Source organism: Colobus angolensis, unplaced genomic scaffold (assembly GCF_000951035.1).
Source record: "Colobus angolensis palliatus isolate OR3802 unplaced genomic scaffold, Cang.pa_1.0 Scaffold219, whole genome shotgun sequence".
NCBI lineage: Eukaryota > Metazoa > Chordata > Mammalia > Primates > Cercopithecidae > Colobus > Colobus angolensis.
The window spans coordinates 2,193,810-2,211,158 of NW_012115366.1; the positions used below are offsets into that span (position 1 = coordinate 2,193,810).

At 43.2% G+C, this 17,349-nt stretch overlaps 1 protein-coding gene across 1 annotated transcript in view; it reads right to left on the reverse strand.

The window, feature by feature from the left end:
- Positions 1 to 17,349, reverse strand: part of TMC2 (transmembrane channel-like 2) — a 110,240-nt gene that overhangs the window by 63,621 nt on the left and 29,270 nt on the right. The window contains exons 5-6 of the mRNA XM_011943351.1: positions 7,274 to 7,364; positions 266 to 347 (exon numbers count right to left, since the gene is read on the reverse strand). Of these exons, the coding sequence (XP_011798741.1) occupies positions 266 to 347; positions 7,274 to 7,364 (173 nt within the window). The remainder of the gene's footprint in view (positions 1 to 265; positions 348 to 7,273; positions 7,365 to 17,349) is intronic.

A 17,349-nucleotide genomic window follows, 5' to 3' on the forward strand; every position in this document is an offset into this window, starting at 1 on the left:
AGGTTGCAGTGAGCCGAGATCACACCACTGCACTCACAGCCTGGGCAACAGAGTGAGACTCTGTCTCAAAAATAAATAAATAAAAACAAACAAATAAATAAATAAAAAAAACAAATCTTGGTCTGACAAGTTCAAAACCCATTCTTTTTTCCTAATACAACAGAACCAATGAAATAATCTACTTAGAGGGCCAAGGAAACAATCCAAGCTCTTGGGAAATGCTTTAGGAAACCAATTAAAAAAACAGTGACACCAGCATACTCACTTTCAATGTCCTTGATCTTCATTTCCCAGGGGATACATTGAGTCTTGAAATTATCAAAGTCTCTTTTAAATTTGACCCATTTCTGAAATAAAAGAGGTAAAACTCTCAGTTTGTTAACATGTCAACCTAGAGCACGAAAGGGCATGATGAGGGGCACGAGGAGGCCAACAGGTCAGCATGAGTGAGGCTGCTGTCTTGTAGTCCCCAGCTCCTGCTGTCCTTGAGCCCAGGCTGCCAGAGGCAAGTGTTCAAACCTTTACTTCTCCAACTGCAGGCGTGGAGTGAGAGGCAAGCGAGGGCCACCCCTTACTGTGCTGCTAAAATTTCTGGTTTGGACAGTTTATAGATCAAGTGAGAAATTTTCTGTACAATTTCTGGTTTGGAGGGTCCAGTTGAGTTAGCAACCTCTGATACGACTTCCTTCAACTTAAAACAAAAATTCAAAGGAGAAAGGAACTCCAGCAACTCTCAGACCCATGTCTGGCAGACAGCCAAGTGCCTCTCTCTGATAAGAACTGTCACAAAATTGCAAGGGTGGTGCAACTGATAAGGAGATCTCAACTCATGACTGAACATTCTTCTCCTGGGGAAACAACAGCCTCGCTTTTCTGAAAAGAGTCAGAAGGGCATGTTGTCCCCTCCTGTGGTCTGTTCCCAGCTCGACACTCAGACTGTGTACCAAACAGAAACCTGATCAGCTGTCTTTCTATGGCTGGGTGTTGTTTTGTCAACTCTCCAAGGGGCTGCTCTCCACCAACCCCACACTCTGGAAACAAATCCATTTGGAATAAAACAAATACTCATAGAAAGCTGAGGTAGAAATACTCGTAGAAAGCATAAGAGGTAGTAAGATCACTTCCTATTATTATTATTATTATTATTATTATTTTGAGACTGAGTCTCACTCTGTTGCCCAGGCTGTAGTGCAGTAGCACAATCTCAGTTCACTGCAGCCTCCATCTCCCGGGTTCAAGCTCTTCTCCTGCCTCAGCCTCCTGAGTAGCTGGGATTACAGGTGTGTGCCACCATGCCTGGTTAGTTTTTGTATTTTTAGTAGAGATGGGGTTTCACCATGTTGGCCAGGCTGGTCTTGAACTCCTGATCTCAAGTAATCTCCCGCCTCGACCTCCCAAAGTGTCGGGATTACAGGCATGAGTCACTGTGCCTGGCCCAGTTCCTATTATTAAAAGGTCTCCTCAGAACTTGTTCATGGAGGACATGAGATTTTCCCCTGTAAAGTCACTAAAGTCTGCAACTGTGAAAAGAAGGGACAAAAAATAAAGTCATCAGAAGATGAAAGGGAAATGTTTCTCTTTTCAGACATGGTCTCACTCTGTTGCCCAGGCCGTGAGTGCAGTGGCACAAACACGGCTCACTGCAGCCTTGACCTCCTGGGGTCAAGTGATCTTCTTGCCTCAGCCTCCTGAGTAGCCACCACATTCAGCTAATTTTTTTATTTTTTGTAGAGACAGGGTCTTACCATGTGGCCCAGGCTGGTCTCAAACTCCTGGGCTCAGGTGATCCTTCTGCCTTCAGCCTCCCAAAGTGTTAGGATTTCAGGCATGAGCCACTGCATCCATCAAAAATTTTGTGAAGAATCAGATAGGCTTCCAGACCTGGTTTTCCAGATATGGTTTTGACCATCTCCTGATTGAATGATTGTATAACGGAGAGAACCAGCTGTCAGAAGTGGGAAATGGTCCCAGATGCAAAAGATAAGAGAAGCCTATGAGCAGACTGGTTGATAGCAGTGGCAAAGATATGGGGGATATGGTGATTGGCAGAACACAGACACTGGGCAGCCCAGTCTCATTGCTTTATCCACCCTCGCTAGCTCTGAGTCTGTGTTCAAAAATACTCTGGGCTGGGTGTGGTGGCTCATGCCTGTAATCCCAGCTTTTTGGGAGGCCGAGGCAGGTGGATCACTTGAGGTCATGAGTTCGAAACCAGCCTGGCTAACATAGTGAAACCCTGTCTCTACTAAAAATAAATACAGGCTGGGGGCAGTGGCTCACGCCTGTAATCTCAGCACTTTGGGAGGCCAAGGCTGGTGGATCACCTGAGAGCAGGAGTTCAAGACCAGCCTGTCCAACATGGTCAAACCCTGTCTCTACTAAAAATAAATACAGGCTGGGGGCAGTGGCTCACGCCTGTAATCTCAGCACTTTGGGAGGCCAAGGCTGGTGGATCACCTGAGAGCAGGAGTTCAAGACCAGCCTGTCCAACATGGTCAAACCCTGTCTCTACTAAAAATACAATACTTAGCTGGGCGTGGTGGCAGGCACCTGTAATTCCAGCTACTCAGGAGGCTGAGGCAGGGGAATCACTTGATCCAGGAGGTGGAGGTTGCAGCGAGCCGGGATCGCGCCACTGCACTCCAGCCTGGGTGACAGAGCGAGACTCCTTCTCAAAACAAAAAAAAAAAACAAGAAAACCTCCCAAACCCAAAAATACTCTTTGACTATTTGGCTTCCTATGTAGGTCTGCCTATAAAGAGAGCATTTGCCCTGAGTATTTTGGTTTCTATGGCAGTGACTTTCATTGCAAATTCACAGATAGGAATTGGCATGATAGTTTAGCTTCTTGTATAACTAACTTAGCTATCGAAAATAAAAGGCATGGCTGCTGTGGACTTCAAATTTTCCATCTTGCATCATTTATTTCTTCTTGTAAGTCAGTAATCCAGCATCTGGTTTCATGTAGCAGTCTCATAAGCTTTATTAATGCAAGTCCTCCCCCGAGAGATGGATCCCCTGTCAGGGTGCTGATAAAATCAGTATAAAATATAGGCTTGCAAGGCTGAGGACCAGCGGGGGTAATGAACATCGCCAAGTGAGGCCCCTGGAGGCTCAGCCTGCCGGTCGGTTCCTTGGCAACCACCTGACAGCCCCTCAAGGCTGTGGATATCTCGGACTGAAAAGTGAGACCCCGGAACTGGAGCAGAGGCAGAGAGAGGCCTGGGAGATGCTCTGGCACAAATTCTCTTATCCTTCATTGGTTGTAAAAGTCAGAAAACTGGGCTGGGGCATGGCAGAAGATCCCAAGCCCCTTTCTCAGGGCTGTGTGAGGTGGTTGCTGCTGGTCCTAGGATGGGTTGTTAGTTGTCATGCTGTCTTGCCCTCCAGCTATATATAGGAAAAAAGTTTCAAGTCATGGTGGAGCAAGACACAGGCAAGCTACATGTCCTGTCAATGAAATCAGGATCTGGGTGATGAAAATGAAAACAACCAGTGAGGCCTGGGAAATATTATTGCAGAACAGGGAAAAAGGAACGCCAGTCTTTGATATTTGTGGAAAACATTTCCTCCAAGATAGATACATAAATTCTAGAGAGCAGTTCAGCATTCCTAATAGGATGCAAGAAATATAGCTTCTAAAGTAAAGGATACCAATTTGAAAGGAATACAGATGAGATATGGAAGGATTACAAGGAAGCTAAGAGCTTAGTAATCGAATGAAGAAAACATTAGACAAAATAAAGATTATAATTGACACAGAGGAAAATGGATTCAGTGATATTGAGAATGAACCTGATAAATATCTGAGATTGCAAAGGGAAAGAAGCAAAGAGCTAAAAATAATGTGGAAAAGTAAATATGGAGGATGGGGGTGGGGAGAGGCAATCCTTTTCCTAAGGGGGAAGCTAGAACTGTGTGAACAGAAATGTGGTTAAACAGAATCATTTATCAAAGATGTATTTGTCTAGAGATCTGCTGTACGACACAATGTTTATACTTAACAACACAGTATTGTGTACTTAATTAGTTGAAAAGGTAAATCTCAAGTGTTCTTACTGCAAGACAAAAAAGCAGTGAATACAAATTAAAGAAAGAATAATAACCTATTTTTTTACCCATTAGATTAGCACAAAGTTAAAAAGATGTAACATTCATAACTAGTGAAGATAAGCCATTCTCCGACTTTGTTCCTGTGAGTATGATTTGCTACAAATTGGGGAAAATAGTTTGAAAAATGTGAAGTAAAAGTTAAAATATGCGCGCTTTTGAACTAGCAGTACTATTTGAGGGATTGTTTTGTTGTATTTAAAAAAACGCGCAGATCCAAGATAAATGTATGAAGGTGTTTGTTGAAGCATTGTTTGTCACAGTAAAAATCTAGAAAAAAATATACTTGAAGAGCACATTCTTCATTGGAAAAAATAAGATGTGAGTGTACAGTTGGTAAGTGGTAAATAGTCTCTAGACAAAATTAATAAAATCACCCACAGAGAGTTATCTGGAAAGTATAACTGGAAAAGGAGAAAAAATAATATTAGGAATAAGAAAGATTCAGGCTGTGCATGGTGGCTCACACCTGTAATCCCAGCACTTTGGGAGGCCAAGGCAGGAGGATCACTTGAGGTCAGGAGTTCGAGACCAGCCTGTCCGACATGGTGAAACACCATATCTACTAAAAATACAAAAATTAGCTGGGTATGGTGGTGCATGCCCATAATCTCAGCTACTTGGGAGGCTGAGACAGGAGAATCACTTGAACCTGGGAGGCAGAGGTTGAGCTGAGATCATGCCACTGCACTCTAGCCTGGGCAACAGAGGAAAAAAAAATAGAAAAAGAAAGATTCAAACCCAACAGATACAAAAAGTAATTACAAAAATTATGGGGCTACCATATGTGACTTTCTGTTAACACATATGAAAATTTGAATGAAATGATCAAGTTTCAGGAAGAATATGAATTATTGAATTGGTCCCAAGAAAAAGTTAAAACTTGAGTACATCAATACACTGAATACTTGAAAAAAAATTTCAAGGTATTCTATAAAAATGGCTCTTGATCTCTCCTATTGTAAGGGTATCATCTTTAAAATTAACAAAATGTGTACTATCATGCTCCCAAAACTGATTTACAGCATAAAGAGGAGGTAATGCTATTCATTTACAATTGTAAAGCAAGTGTAGTCCTAATGTTAAATTCTGCCAAGATACTTCACATGCATACACTTGTGTACAAACACACACAAATTCAGATCAATCTTATGAAAATATATGTAAAAATCATAAATAAAATGTTGGAAAATCAAACGTGGAGTTAAAAGTAATGTACCATGACTGAGGTTATCCCAGAAATAAAAAAATTAATAACATAAAGAAAAAGGTGTTTAATAAAACCTAATTATCTGTTTCCAATGAAATGGAAGTCTTACTAAACAATAACTAGACAATAATTTTTTATGGTGACAAAGAAAATCTATGTCAAGCCAACAACTCCCACCAGCTTAGTGTGAAAATCATTAGAGTCATTCTCATTAAAGTGATGCAAAGACAAGGAGAACTATGATCACCGTGATCAATTGTTACTGTTTTAGGATTGCTAGCCCGCATTTTAGGATAAGAATGAGATACCACATTTAGGAGAACCCAACAGAAACATTTTTATGAACATAATCAGATGAAAAAGATTAGAATTAATAAGAGAGTACCATAAGAGAACCAGATATAAAATTAGCACACAAATTGTAGTTTTCTTACATATTACCAATAACTAGTTATTAAATAATTGAAAAATGATCTCATTTGCAAAAGCAGCTAGGCTACTAAATGTGCAGACATAAAACCTGGTAAAGATCTATAGGGAGAAAATGACAAACTTTGCTTAAGGATATAATATAGCCTTGAGAAATGTATGGTATTCTAGATATGAAGACTACATATTGTATAGATTAGGAAGTCCCAAATTAAATACGGGATTAAAAGAAATTCCAACCAAAATCTCAATACCCTATGGTGGAACTTGGCAAAGGGATTTTTTTAAATGCATGTAGAAAAATAGGCAAGACAGCCAAGACATTAAAAAAAAAAAACCCAAAGTTTTATCAGGGTGTGGTGGGGTGCTCCTGTAGTCCTAGCTACTCAGGAGGCTGAGGCTGAGGCTGGAGGATCTCTTGAGTCCAGGAGTTCAAAGCTGCAGTGAGCTCTTGAGCCAAGGAGTTCAAGGCTGCCACTAAGGCTGGAGTGGTGATGCTGCACTCCAGCCTTAGTGGCAGAGTGAGACTCTGTTTCTAAAAACAAACCAACAAAAAACCAAACGTAAAAAAGGGAACCTAGAACTACCAGGCATCAAAATTAAGAGTTGAGGTAATGACATCAAATGATTGTTCAGAATAAAAGCCCTGAAACAGGCTCTGTACAAGAATTAAGTCAATGAGAATGGTAGTTTTCAAATCAGTAGGTAAAGGAAGGATACTTCAGTAAGTCTCACATTAAATATCCAACACGAAACATTGTCCTAACTTAAATCAGACGCCCAGATTATGATATAACTCAACAAAACAGAGCTGCCCCCCATCCCTCTGGGGACATTGCTGTTTATCATCCATGTGACCCTGATCATGCCACAGCCCTTCTGGGCCTCTACCAACTCAACCTCTCCTGATTTGGGGTTTGGAAAATAAAATCCCAGTGGTTTTTTTTTTTTTTTTTTTGAGACGGAGTCTTGCTGTGTCGCCCAGGCTGGAGTGCAGTGGCCGGATCTCAGCTCACTGCAAGCTCCGCCTCCCGGGTTCACGCCATTCTCCTGTCTCAGCCTCCCGAGTAGCTGGGACTACAGGCGCCCGCCACCTCGCCCGGCTAGTTTTTTTTGTATTTTTAGTAGAGACGGGGTTTCACCGTATTAGCCAGGATGGTCTTGATCTCCTGACCTTGTGATCCGCCCGTCTCGGCCTCCCAAAGTGCTGGGATTACAGGCTTGAGCCACCGCGCCCGGCCCAGAATCCCAGTGGTTTTAACATCGTTAGTTCTCTAAGTGTATTCACTGGAGAGAAAACAAGTCTCAAATGTATTGAAGCCCTCACAGTAAGTATGGAGAGACTGGCAGGATACGATTGGTTTCCATTCCTAGATGGATCAGAATGGTCAGGTGGCCTTCACACCCAGGATTCTGGGGGCAGCTGGACACAAATGGCGAAGCTGGGCAGGTACCTGAGTTGGTCCCCAGATTCCAAAGCTGAGCAAGCCCTCCCCACAGATTTACTGCCTCCACCCCACACACCTTGGCCATCAGCATCTGGTAGGCATACAGTCGCTTGCCTTTCCCCTTTCCCAAGGCACCTTCATACTTCTCCACAAATTCCTGGGCCTCCCTGCTTAGAAAAAACAAAACAAACAAACGAAAACACAGGAATTCAGTTAGCACCTAACCAAAGGAAATCTGAACTATGAAGGCTCAAACATATGTGCTAAGGCTTATGTCTTTGTATACCTCTGGTTAAAATATAAATTCCATTAAGGCAGGACATTCTGTTTTATCCACTGACGTTTCCCAAATGCTGAGAAGAGCGCTTGCTACATAACAGGCATGGCAGAGGCAGAACTATGGCCCCTGTGACCTTCGTTTGTTGGTGTTCCACCCATGAATATAATATATTACATGGCAAAAAGGACTTTGAAGATGTAATTAAGATTACTGATTTTATTTTATTTATTTATTTATTTTTAGAGATAGGGTCTTGCTGTGTTGCTCAGGCTGCTCTTGAACTCCTGAGCTCAAGCAGTCACCCACCTCCGGCTCCCAAAGTGCTGGGATTACAGTTGTGAACCACCATGCCCAGCCAAGATTATTGATTTTAAAATAAGGAGATTATTCTGGGTCATCTGCATGGCCCCAGTGTAATAAAATAACATGAGTCCTTAAAAACAGAAGAGAAGTCTCTTAAGAAATCTCCAAATTGCTTTCCACGGTGACTGAAGTAATTTACATTCCCACCAACAATGCGTAAGTGTTTTCTTTTCCCCCATACCCTCACCAGCATCTGTTATGTTTTGACTTTTTAATAATAGCTATTCTGACTGGCGGAAGATGGTGTGTCATTGTGGTTTTGATTTGCATTTTTCTGATGATTAGTGATGAGAATTTTCTCGTATGTTTGTTGGAGGCTTGTATGTCTTCTTTTGAGAAGCGTTTGTTCATATTCTTTGTCCACTCTTTTTTTTTTTTGCACTGTCACCCAGGCTGGAGTGCAGTGATGCGATCTTGGCTCACTGCAAGCTCCACCTCCTGGGTTCACGCCATTCTCCTGCCTCAGCCTCCCAAGTAGCTGGGACTACAGGTGCCTGCCACCATGCCCAGCTAATTTTTGTATTTTTAGTAGAGATGGGGTTTCACGGTGTTAGCCAGGATGCTCTCGATCTCCTGACCTTGTGATCCACCTGCCTGGGCCTCCCAATGCTCTTGATTTTTGTACATTGATTTTGTATCTTGAAACTTTGCTGAAGTCGTTTATCAATTCCAAGAGCCTTTTGGCAGAGTCTTTGGGGTTTTCTAGGTAGAGAATCATATAATCAGCAAAGACAGATAATTTGACTTCTTTTCTTTTATTTCCTTCTTTCTTGCCTTTCATTTTTCCTTTTGTCTGATTGCTCTGATTAAGACTTCCAGTACTACGTTGAATAGGAGAAGTGAGAATGGGCATCTTTGTCTTGTTCCAGTTCTTAAGGGAAATTATTCCAGTTTTTGCCCATTCATTATGAATTTCACTATGGGTTTCTCATAGATAACTTTTATTATTTTGAGGTATGTTCCTTCAATGCCTAGTTTGTTGGAGGCTTTTATCATGAAGGGATGTTAGATTTTATCAAATGTGAAGCAGGAAAATTATTGACCCTCTGTATCTGGGGCCCCTTTGGAGGGGCTACATAAAAAGCATGAGAAGGAAATGAATTCTGCCAGCAGTCAGTGAGCTCAAAAGAGAACCTTAGTCCTGGATGAGAACTGCAGTCCTACTGATACCATGATTTTGGTGTGATGAGACCCTGAACAGAGAATCCAGCCATGCCATGCTGGACTTCTGACCTATAGAACTGTGCGCTAATTAACGAGTGGTATTTTAAACTCTTAACCTGTGGTAATTTGTTGCAATAGCAATATAAAATTAATACAGATGTTCCTTGATGTACAAGGGGTTATGTTCCAATAAACTTATTGCAAGTTGAAAACATCATAAGTTGAAAATGTACAGCCAGGCGTGGTGGCTCACGCCTGTAATCCCAGCACTTTGGGAGGCCGCGGCGGGTGGATCACGAGGTCAGGAGATGAGACCATCCTGGCTAACATGGTGAAACCTTGTTTCTACTAAAAATACAAGAAGAGAAAAAAAATTAGTTGGACGTGGTGGCGGGCGCCTGTAGTCCCAGCTACTCGGGAGGCTGAGGCAGGAGAATGATGTGAACCTGAGAGGCAGAGCTTGCAGTGAGCCAAGATTGTACCACTGCACTCCAGCCTGGGTGAAAGCCTGGGCAACAGAGCAAGACTCTGTCTCAAAAAAAAAAAAAAAAAAAAAGAAAGAAAGAAAATGTACGTAATACCCCAAAAAGGCCATTGTTAAGTAAAAAAATTGTAAGTTGAACCATCATAAGCCCATACGCTCCTCAACTTATGATAGGGCATACCCAATAAACCCACTGTGAAGTTGAAAAATTCTAAGTTGAACCATTATAAGTAAGGCATCATTAGACAGGTATTTGTGGAATGCATGGATGTTGAATGAGTGAGTGAATGAACATCCTGGTAAAGTTGGATGAGAAACAAATGAATCAATTTGTCTGTTAAATATTCTGAAGTGGTTGCTGGACCTGGTGAGGACAGCCTTTGAGAACAGATTGTTAAATCTTCAGGAACTTGGGCAACCAGTTGTTAAACTGTTAGTACTTTGAGTTGGCCATGGTGGGAGTATTTAGACCATGGAAATCAGCAAATACTATGACCAGGGCTCCTCCTCCTGTCCCACACCTCAGAGAGCTGGTTTATCAGTCACCACTAGATAAACCCAGTCATGTGGGTGAAGAATGAAGTCCATCTTAGGGCAGATGGAAGAAGGTGTTGTGGAGCTGTGTGTCTGGCTACAATTGCTACAGTCACCACTGCTCCTACAAAATACCTACCCCACTGTTCCTGCTGCCTCCAAGGTACAAGTGTGGACAGTTGATACATGTGAGGTTGCATTCTAACCTTGAGGCTGGCTTTATTGGGATGTCTCAGTGTCTCAATGCTAGTGAAGCTGCCTGTCCGGCTCCTAACCCCAGGGTCAGGAGCTGGGCTGTATGTCCTCTTAAATGGGATCTTCTCCCAGTTCCCCCTCTTGGCAGGAGATGTCCTGCCAGTGACTTATCAGTGACCACCAACACCACTGCAACAACAAAGAATTGTTTCACAATATTCATATTTTTGTCCTCTTCTTGTATTTTACAAGTGGGCAAATACTCGAAAGCACTTGGAGTTCTGTGAGCTTAAATGTGCCAGGTTTTAAGATTTAGCAACTTCAGATAACAATGCTCAAAGGTAGGGGCAGCTCTTGTGCCTGAGCCATTGAACCCAGCAGCAAATGTTTCTCTTGTCTCTGTTCAGACTCTGTGTCCAGACATCCAGCAAACCCCCAAGAGAACAGGGGACCCTACCAAAGGCTGTTTGCAAACTATGAAGACCAGTCACTGTGAAGAGTCCACCTGGTTTAGGAATTTCAATGGGCACAGCAAACTTTTTTTGAACTCTGAAGATATATAAATAATAACAACTAACATTTTTACAGTAAATTTCTCTTAACAAGTTATCTGCTATCTAAGATAACATGTTCTTCCTTATAAGAGATAGCATTTGGCGTATGGAAACATTGGCTCCTGCCCTGCACCTCCCAGTTGTTGTAAATTCTACATCTGTAAGGTGCTGTTGCCCCCTTTTTGTTAGCAGAATCCTTTTCAAATGGGAACTCTGCAAGCTCACCTCTCCTTTTCTTCAAACCAAATGGTGGGTAGTAAACGAAGTGAAAAGGCAAAAGAAGAGGGATCCTTTGCTCTGGGAGAAGTTTCTAGGGGGCCTGGATCTCAAGGTGACTTTGGCCAGGTTTGTTAACTCCTTAGGCTCCCCCAACACTCAAAAGGGAAGGAAGTTATTGAAGAAAGGGCTTTTTTTTTTTTTTTTTTTTTTTTTGAGATGGAGTCTTGCTCTGTTGCCCAGGCTAGAGAGTGCCGTGGCATGATCTTGGCTCACTGCAACCTCCACCTCCTGGGTTCAAACAGTTTTCTGCCTCAGCCTCCTGAGTAGCTGGGATTCCAGGCACCTGCCACCATGCCTGGCTAATTTTTGTATTTTTAGTAGAGACAGGGTTTCACCATCTTGGCCTGGCTGGTCTTGAACTCCTGACCTCATGATCCACCCACCTTGGCGTCCCAAAGTGCTGGGATTAAAGACGTGAGCCACTGTGCCCAGTCAAAAGATGGAAGTTACTGAAGAAAGCGCTTTCAAGGGTCGCCACACCACAGAGATCACATCAGAATGCCCTCGCATTTGCCTCTAGGGAGAACCTCATGGTGGTGAAAGTGACCCAAATCACAGTTTGAAAAACACATCATGGTGGCCAGTGATGACTGCTAGAAGGGAAAGAGGTATATTGTGTGACTTTTAGTACCAGAGAGACCCAGGTGGGATACTGTGCCTCTTAGAATGGCAATTTTCATCTAAAAATGGGGATAATGTTCTGAGAATTGAATGTGTGTATGAATGTATACAATGTATGCACAGCTATTTCACTTATCAGGCAGTCACCCTTTCTCCTTTTGAGGAAACAGTAGCTCCTAGAGTGGGCAGGTAGTAAGGTTCTTTTTGAGCCCAGGAGGCTAAGGTGAAGAATCCTCTGCTCTGTCAGGTGCCTGGCCTAGGGGCTTGGCAACATGGCCTTCCACAGTGGGTACACTTTGAAGTTCATCCAAGGCATCTATCAGAAATGGCATCTCCAAAAACTTCTCCCTGGAGAAGGAGATCAGATTCAAAATCACACATAATTTTGAGATGCAGAGGTAAAAATACACATGGGGTGGCCTGCATTCGATGCAGCCCCATGCAGAATGTTAGGAGAATGTATCAACCTGGTTGAAACCTAGAAGACACCTGGTTGAAGGTGAGGGACACAGGTGACCAAAAGGAGGTGGCCAGAGGTTGGAGGTAACCAGAGGCTGAAGGTAATCTTCTTTTGTCCTGAAACAATTGCCATTTTTAGTTGTGGAGACAAGGATCAAACAGATGCTGAATTCACTGTAAGTGGAAATTCCCTCCCTGCCTCTGAGGGGCAGAGTTCCTGGGGCTGGCGGGATGGGCAGAAGCTGAGGCCTGAGGAGCCGGGGAGGCCTAGGCCTCTCTCACTGGAGCGGGTCTCCCAGCAAAGAGTGGTCTCCTCTCCCTGGGCCTCCCTCCCGTCTCTTCCTAGCTTCTTCCTTTCCCCAAGGCTCCTTATCCTGGACTCAGGTTTAAGGCTCTCCAGCTTCTGGGTCTCCACCCAAGCTGGTGCCTCTGCCTGGCAGATCCGTGCTTTCTGCCACCTTCCTTGCTAATTCCTACACACCTTGTAAGACTCTGGCCAAGTGCCCTCGCTGCAGGGAAGTCCCCATTGCCCCTCCCCACAAGCAGGCTGATTGATTTACTGCCCCCCTCATCCCAAGGCACTGTCCCCTCTCTTGACTGGATGCTTTTGTTTTCAGAGCTGTGTCTTCTTCATCATTTACTATTAACTCCTTTTTATATATAGCCAGTCTTTGGGTATGTTTGTTGTATAGCTTTTTAGTAGTTGCTCTAGGTGTTACACTTATTTATTATATTATATATAGTCTACTTAGCTTTCAAAGTCTACTGGCGCTGACATTTTACTGGTCAGAGTGAAGTGTAGAAACCTTGCTTCTCCTTATATCCTTTTACCCTCCTCATTGATAATGTAATTGTCTTAAACATTTCTTCTACATTTATTGAGAACTACTTTATATGGTGTTATAATTTTTGCTTCAACTGTCAAATATATTTTTAAAAACTCAAGGGGACATTTTCCAATATTTTTTTCTACCATGTTCTTTCTTCCTTCCTGATGTTCCAAAATTCCCCCTTTTTTATAAAAAAAAAAAAAAAAAATCATATTCTTTCTGTTTAGAGAACTTCTTGTTGCCATTCTTATAGGGTAAGTCTGGTGACAAATTCTCTTAGTTTTCCTTCATCTGGGAATGTCTTGATTTCTCCTTTATTCTTAAAAGATATTTTCACTGTAAATATAGAATTCTGGGCTGAGAATTCTTTTCATTTAGCACTTGAAAATTGTTATGTCACTTTGTTCTGTCCTTCATGGTTTCTGATGAGAAATTTCTTGTCATTGTAACCGTGTTTTTCCCTGGAGGTAATGTTTTGTTTCTGTCTGACTGCCTGCACGTTTTTAGAAGTTTGACTATGATGTGTCTTGGAATGAATTTCTTTGCTTTGGGTTTATCCTATTTGGGATTTGTTTTGCTTCTTCAATCCGTAAGTTTTGCCAAATCTGAGACAGTTTTAGCCATGATTTCCTTGAATACTTTTTCAGTCTCACCCTTTTTTCCCTCTTTTTCTGGAATTCCAACGATACTAATGTTAGGTCTTTTATTATAGTCCCACACATCCTTGAAGTTCTGTGCATTTTTTTTTCCAGGCTATTTTCTCTCTATTGTTTAGACTGAGTAATTTCTCTTGTTCTATCTCCAAGTTCACTGAGTTTTTACTCTGTTCTCTTCACTCTGTTGTTGAGCCCACTCACTGAGTTTTAAACATTTCAGTTATTGTATTTTTTTACTTCTAAAATTTCCAGTTGTTCCTCTTTGTAATTTCTATTTTTTTCTGAGACTTTCTGTTTTGTTCATTTGTTTCATGTGTTCACAGTTGCTCGTTGAAGCATTTTTATGATGGTTGCTTTAAAACCTTTGTCAGGCAAGGTGTAGTGGCTCATGTCTGTGATCCCAGTGTCTTGGGAGGCTGAGGTGGGAGGATTGCTTGAGCCCGAGAGTTCAAGACCAGCCTGAGCAATATAGTGAGACCCTGTCTCTACAAAAATAAAAAATAAAAATAAATGAAATAAAACCTTTGTCAGACAATTCTAACATCTCTGTATCTTGGTGTTAACACCTGTTGATCATCTTTTGTTGTTTAGTTTGAGGTCTTCCTGGTTCTTGGTATGGCAAGTGATTTTTAATTGAAACCTGGAATTTTGGATATTATAAGACTGTAGATATTATCTAAATCTTATGTTTCACCCGGCCTCCTCTGACATTGCTATGGTAATTGAAGGTGATGTTGCCTGGTTACTTCCAGGTGGGAGTGAAAGTCCAGAGTCTTCATTTGGCCTCCTTTGACACCTGAGGCTGAGGAGAAGCTTCTTGTCACTGCTAAGCAGGGATGGGGTTCAGGCTTCTCACCAGGCCTCCACTCAAGCCTGGTTACTTCCAGGTGGTGGTGAGAGTCTAGACTCCCCACATGGTCCTCACCGAAACCATGGGGAAAGGGAGGCATCATTACTACCTGCTGGGGATGAAGGTCCCTGCTTCCCACTCAGCCTTCTCTGACACACCCTGGTTAGGGGTATTGGGGCACCTTGCTTTGGCCTGGCAAAGGTGGGTATCCAGGCTTCCCCACTTGCCTTTGTTGCCAGGGTTGGGAATGGGGGCTGTTGTTTTGTCTGTGGTATTTGGCTGGAGAACAGTTGTTGTCCAAAAGTTTTCTGTCTTGCCAGTCTGTTTCTTTCTCGGCCCTTTGGCTAGAAATAGCATGTTTTTCTTGGGGCATTTTGTTTGGCTGCATCCATTGGAGTTTTTGGGTTGCCAGCTTTTCCAATAGCAGTCTGGGATATAGAAGGTAAAAAAGAAAATCCAAGGAACTCCGTGCCCTGGTCATCCCTTTGGTCCTGAGGTTCTTAGCCAGTTTGCCTTCTTCTTTCTACCTTTTCAAATCTTCTTATATTTGCTTTAAATGTAACATTCAGGGTTTTCGTCGTACTTAGTGGGAAGAATAGGGAAAAGCGTCTCTACTCCATCTACCTAGAAGCAGAAGTCCTCTAATCACTCTGAAGAAAGCAAGCAGTTTGGGTAGTTTTCTAAGACATTAGGCTTCGGACAAAGCTGAGAGACAGACCTGATTAATTCTATGATTAAAGCAAATATCCCCGATTCATGGGCACTAGAAGCTGTTATGCCAACTTCACATCCTACTGTGTATCATTATTGATGATGTCCACATGCTTCTCTGATTCATCTTTGTTCCCCAACCTCATCTCTCAGGGCTTAGCATAGTGTCAGCCATAAAAGATGTTCAAGCTTTAATAACAACAGTAATCGCTATTTATTAATTGCATATTATGTGCTGGGCACTTAATAAAAATATTTTGAAATTGTTTGAACAACCCTGTGAGGTAGATGTTATTATTCCCATTTTACAAGTGAGAATTATTAGGCTCAGAGAGGTTAAGGGAAGGAAGTGAGCCTGAGAGGGATTGAGTAGCCAACCACAGTCTCCAGATGTGGCAGAGGTATGAATTCAGGTTTGCCCCACTCACTGCTGTTGCTTTTTATGTCTAGCCAGCCTTTTGTTTTCATATATTTTTGGAGACAGAGTCTCACTTTGTCACCCAGGCTGGAGTGCAGTGGCATGATCTCGGCTCACTGCAACTTCCACTTCCTGGTTCAAGAAATTCTCCTGCTTCAGCCACCCAAGCAGCTGGGAGTACAGGCGTGCATCACCACACCTGGCTAACTTTTGTATTTTTAGTAGAGATGAGGTACCACCATGTTGGCCAGGCTGGTCTTGAACTCTTGACCTCAAGTGATCTGCCCACGTCAGCCTCCCAAAGTGCTGGGATTACAGGTGCGAGCCACCACACCAGCACTGGCAAGCATTTTTAGATAGTCTACAGTAACCATACTCAGGTCAGCCAGTGCCTGACTGGGCCAGAGACTGGGGCCCCCACACTACTATTTCTGAAAGAGAGGAGATAGTATGGGGATGCTGTCTGCAGCTGGAGACTTTATTTTCAGAAGAAGAAATCATACTGGAAGCAAAGGGGGTGCATTGTCGAATGTCTGGTAATTCTGGAGAGACGACTGCAAATTAAGAGAGCAGGCTCTGTAATCCCAGCACTTTGGGAGGCCAAGGTGGGAGTATCACTTGAGCCTAGGAGTTCGAGACCAGTCCCGGCAACATAGCAAGACCTGTCTCTAAAAAAAAAAAAAAATACCAAAAACAAACAAACGAACAAAAAAACAAATAGCGTAAACTCTGGAGTCAGAATTCCTGAGTCCAAATCCTGGTTGGGCCACTTAACTTGCTGTGTAGTCTTGGGCAAATTACTCAATTGCTCTGTGCCTCAGTCTTCTCATCAGTAAAATGGTAACAATAATAGTAGTACCTACATCATAGGGTGATTGTGAAGATTAAATGAATTGTTCTACATACCACACTCAGAACAGTGCCTGGCACAAAGGGCATGCCCAGCAAAGACTGGCTATGTATAAAAAGGAGTTAATAGTAAATGATGAAGAAGACATAGCTCTGAAAACAAAAGCATCCAGTCAAGAGAGGGGACAGTGCCTTGGGATGAGGGGGGCAGTAAATCAATCAGCCTGCTTGTGGGGAGGGGCAATGGGGACTTCCCTGCAGCGAGGGCACTTGGCCAGAGTCTTACAAGGTGTGTAGGAATTAGCAAGGAAGGTGGCAGAAAGCACGGATCTTCTAGGGAGAGGCACCAGCTTGGGTGGAGACCCAGAAGCTGGAGAGCCTTAAACCTGAGTCCAGGATAAGGAGCCTTGGGGAAGGGAAGAAGCTAGGAAGAGACGGGAGGGAGGCCCAGGGAGAGGAGACCACTCTTTGCTGGGAGACCCGCTCCAGTGAGAGAGGCCTAGGCCTCCCCGGCTTCTCAGGCCTCAGCTTCTGCCCATCCCGCCAGCCCCAGGAACTCTGCCCCTCAGAGGCAGGGAGGAGATGTCAGATTTCTCCTCTGACAGCTGAGGGAGCCCTCAGGAATTGTCACAGTCCCTGAGACTTACAGCCAGCTGGAGATCTCATTTCCATAAGCATCAAGGCTACACTTTTTCCACTGTTAATAAAAGATGTGTTCTGGTGACACCTGAGTGGGAGTGAGATTCTGTTAGAGTGACAGGTGACCGTTCTACCCTGCTGGCAGGAGAAGGAGCCCAGCTTGGAGGGAGCAGAGAGAAAGGATTTAAAAAGCAGAGGCTGAGGGCCAGGCGCGGTGGCTCATGCCTGTAATCCCAGCACTCTGGGAGGCCGAGGCAGGCGGATCA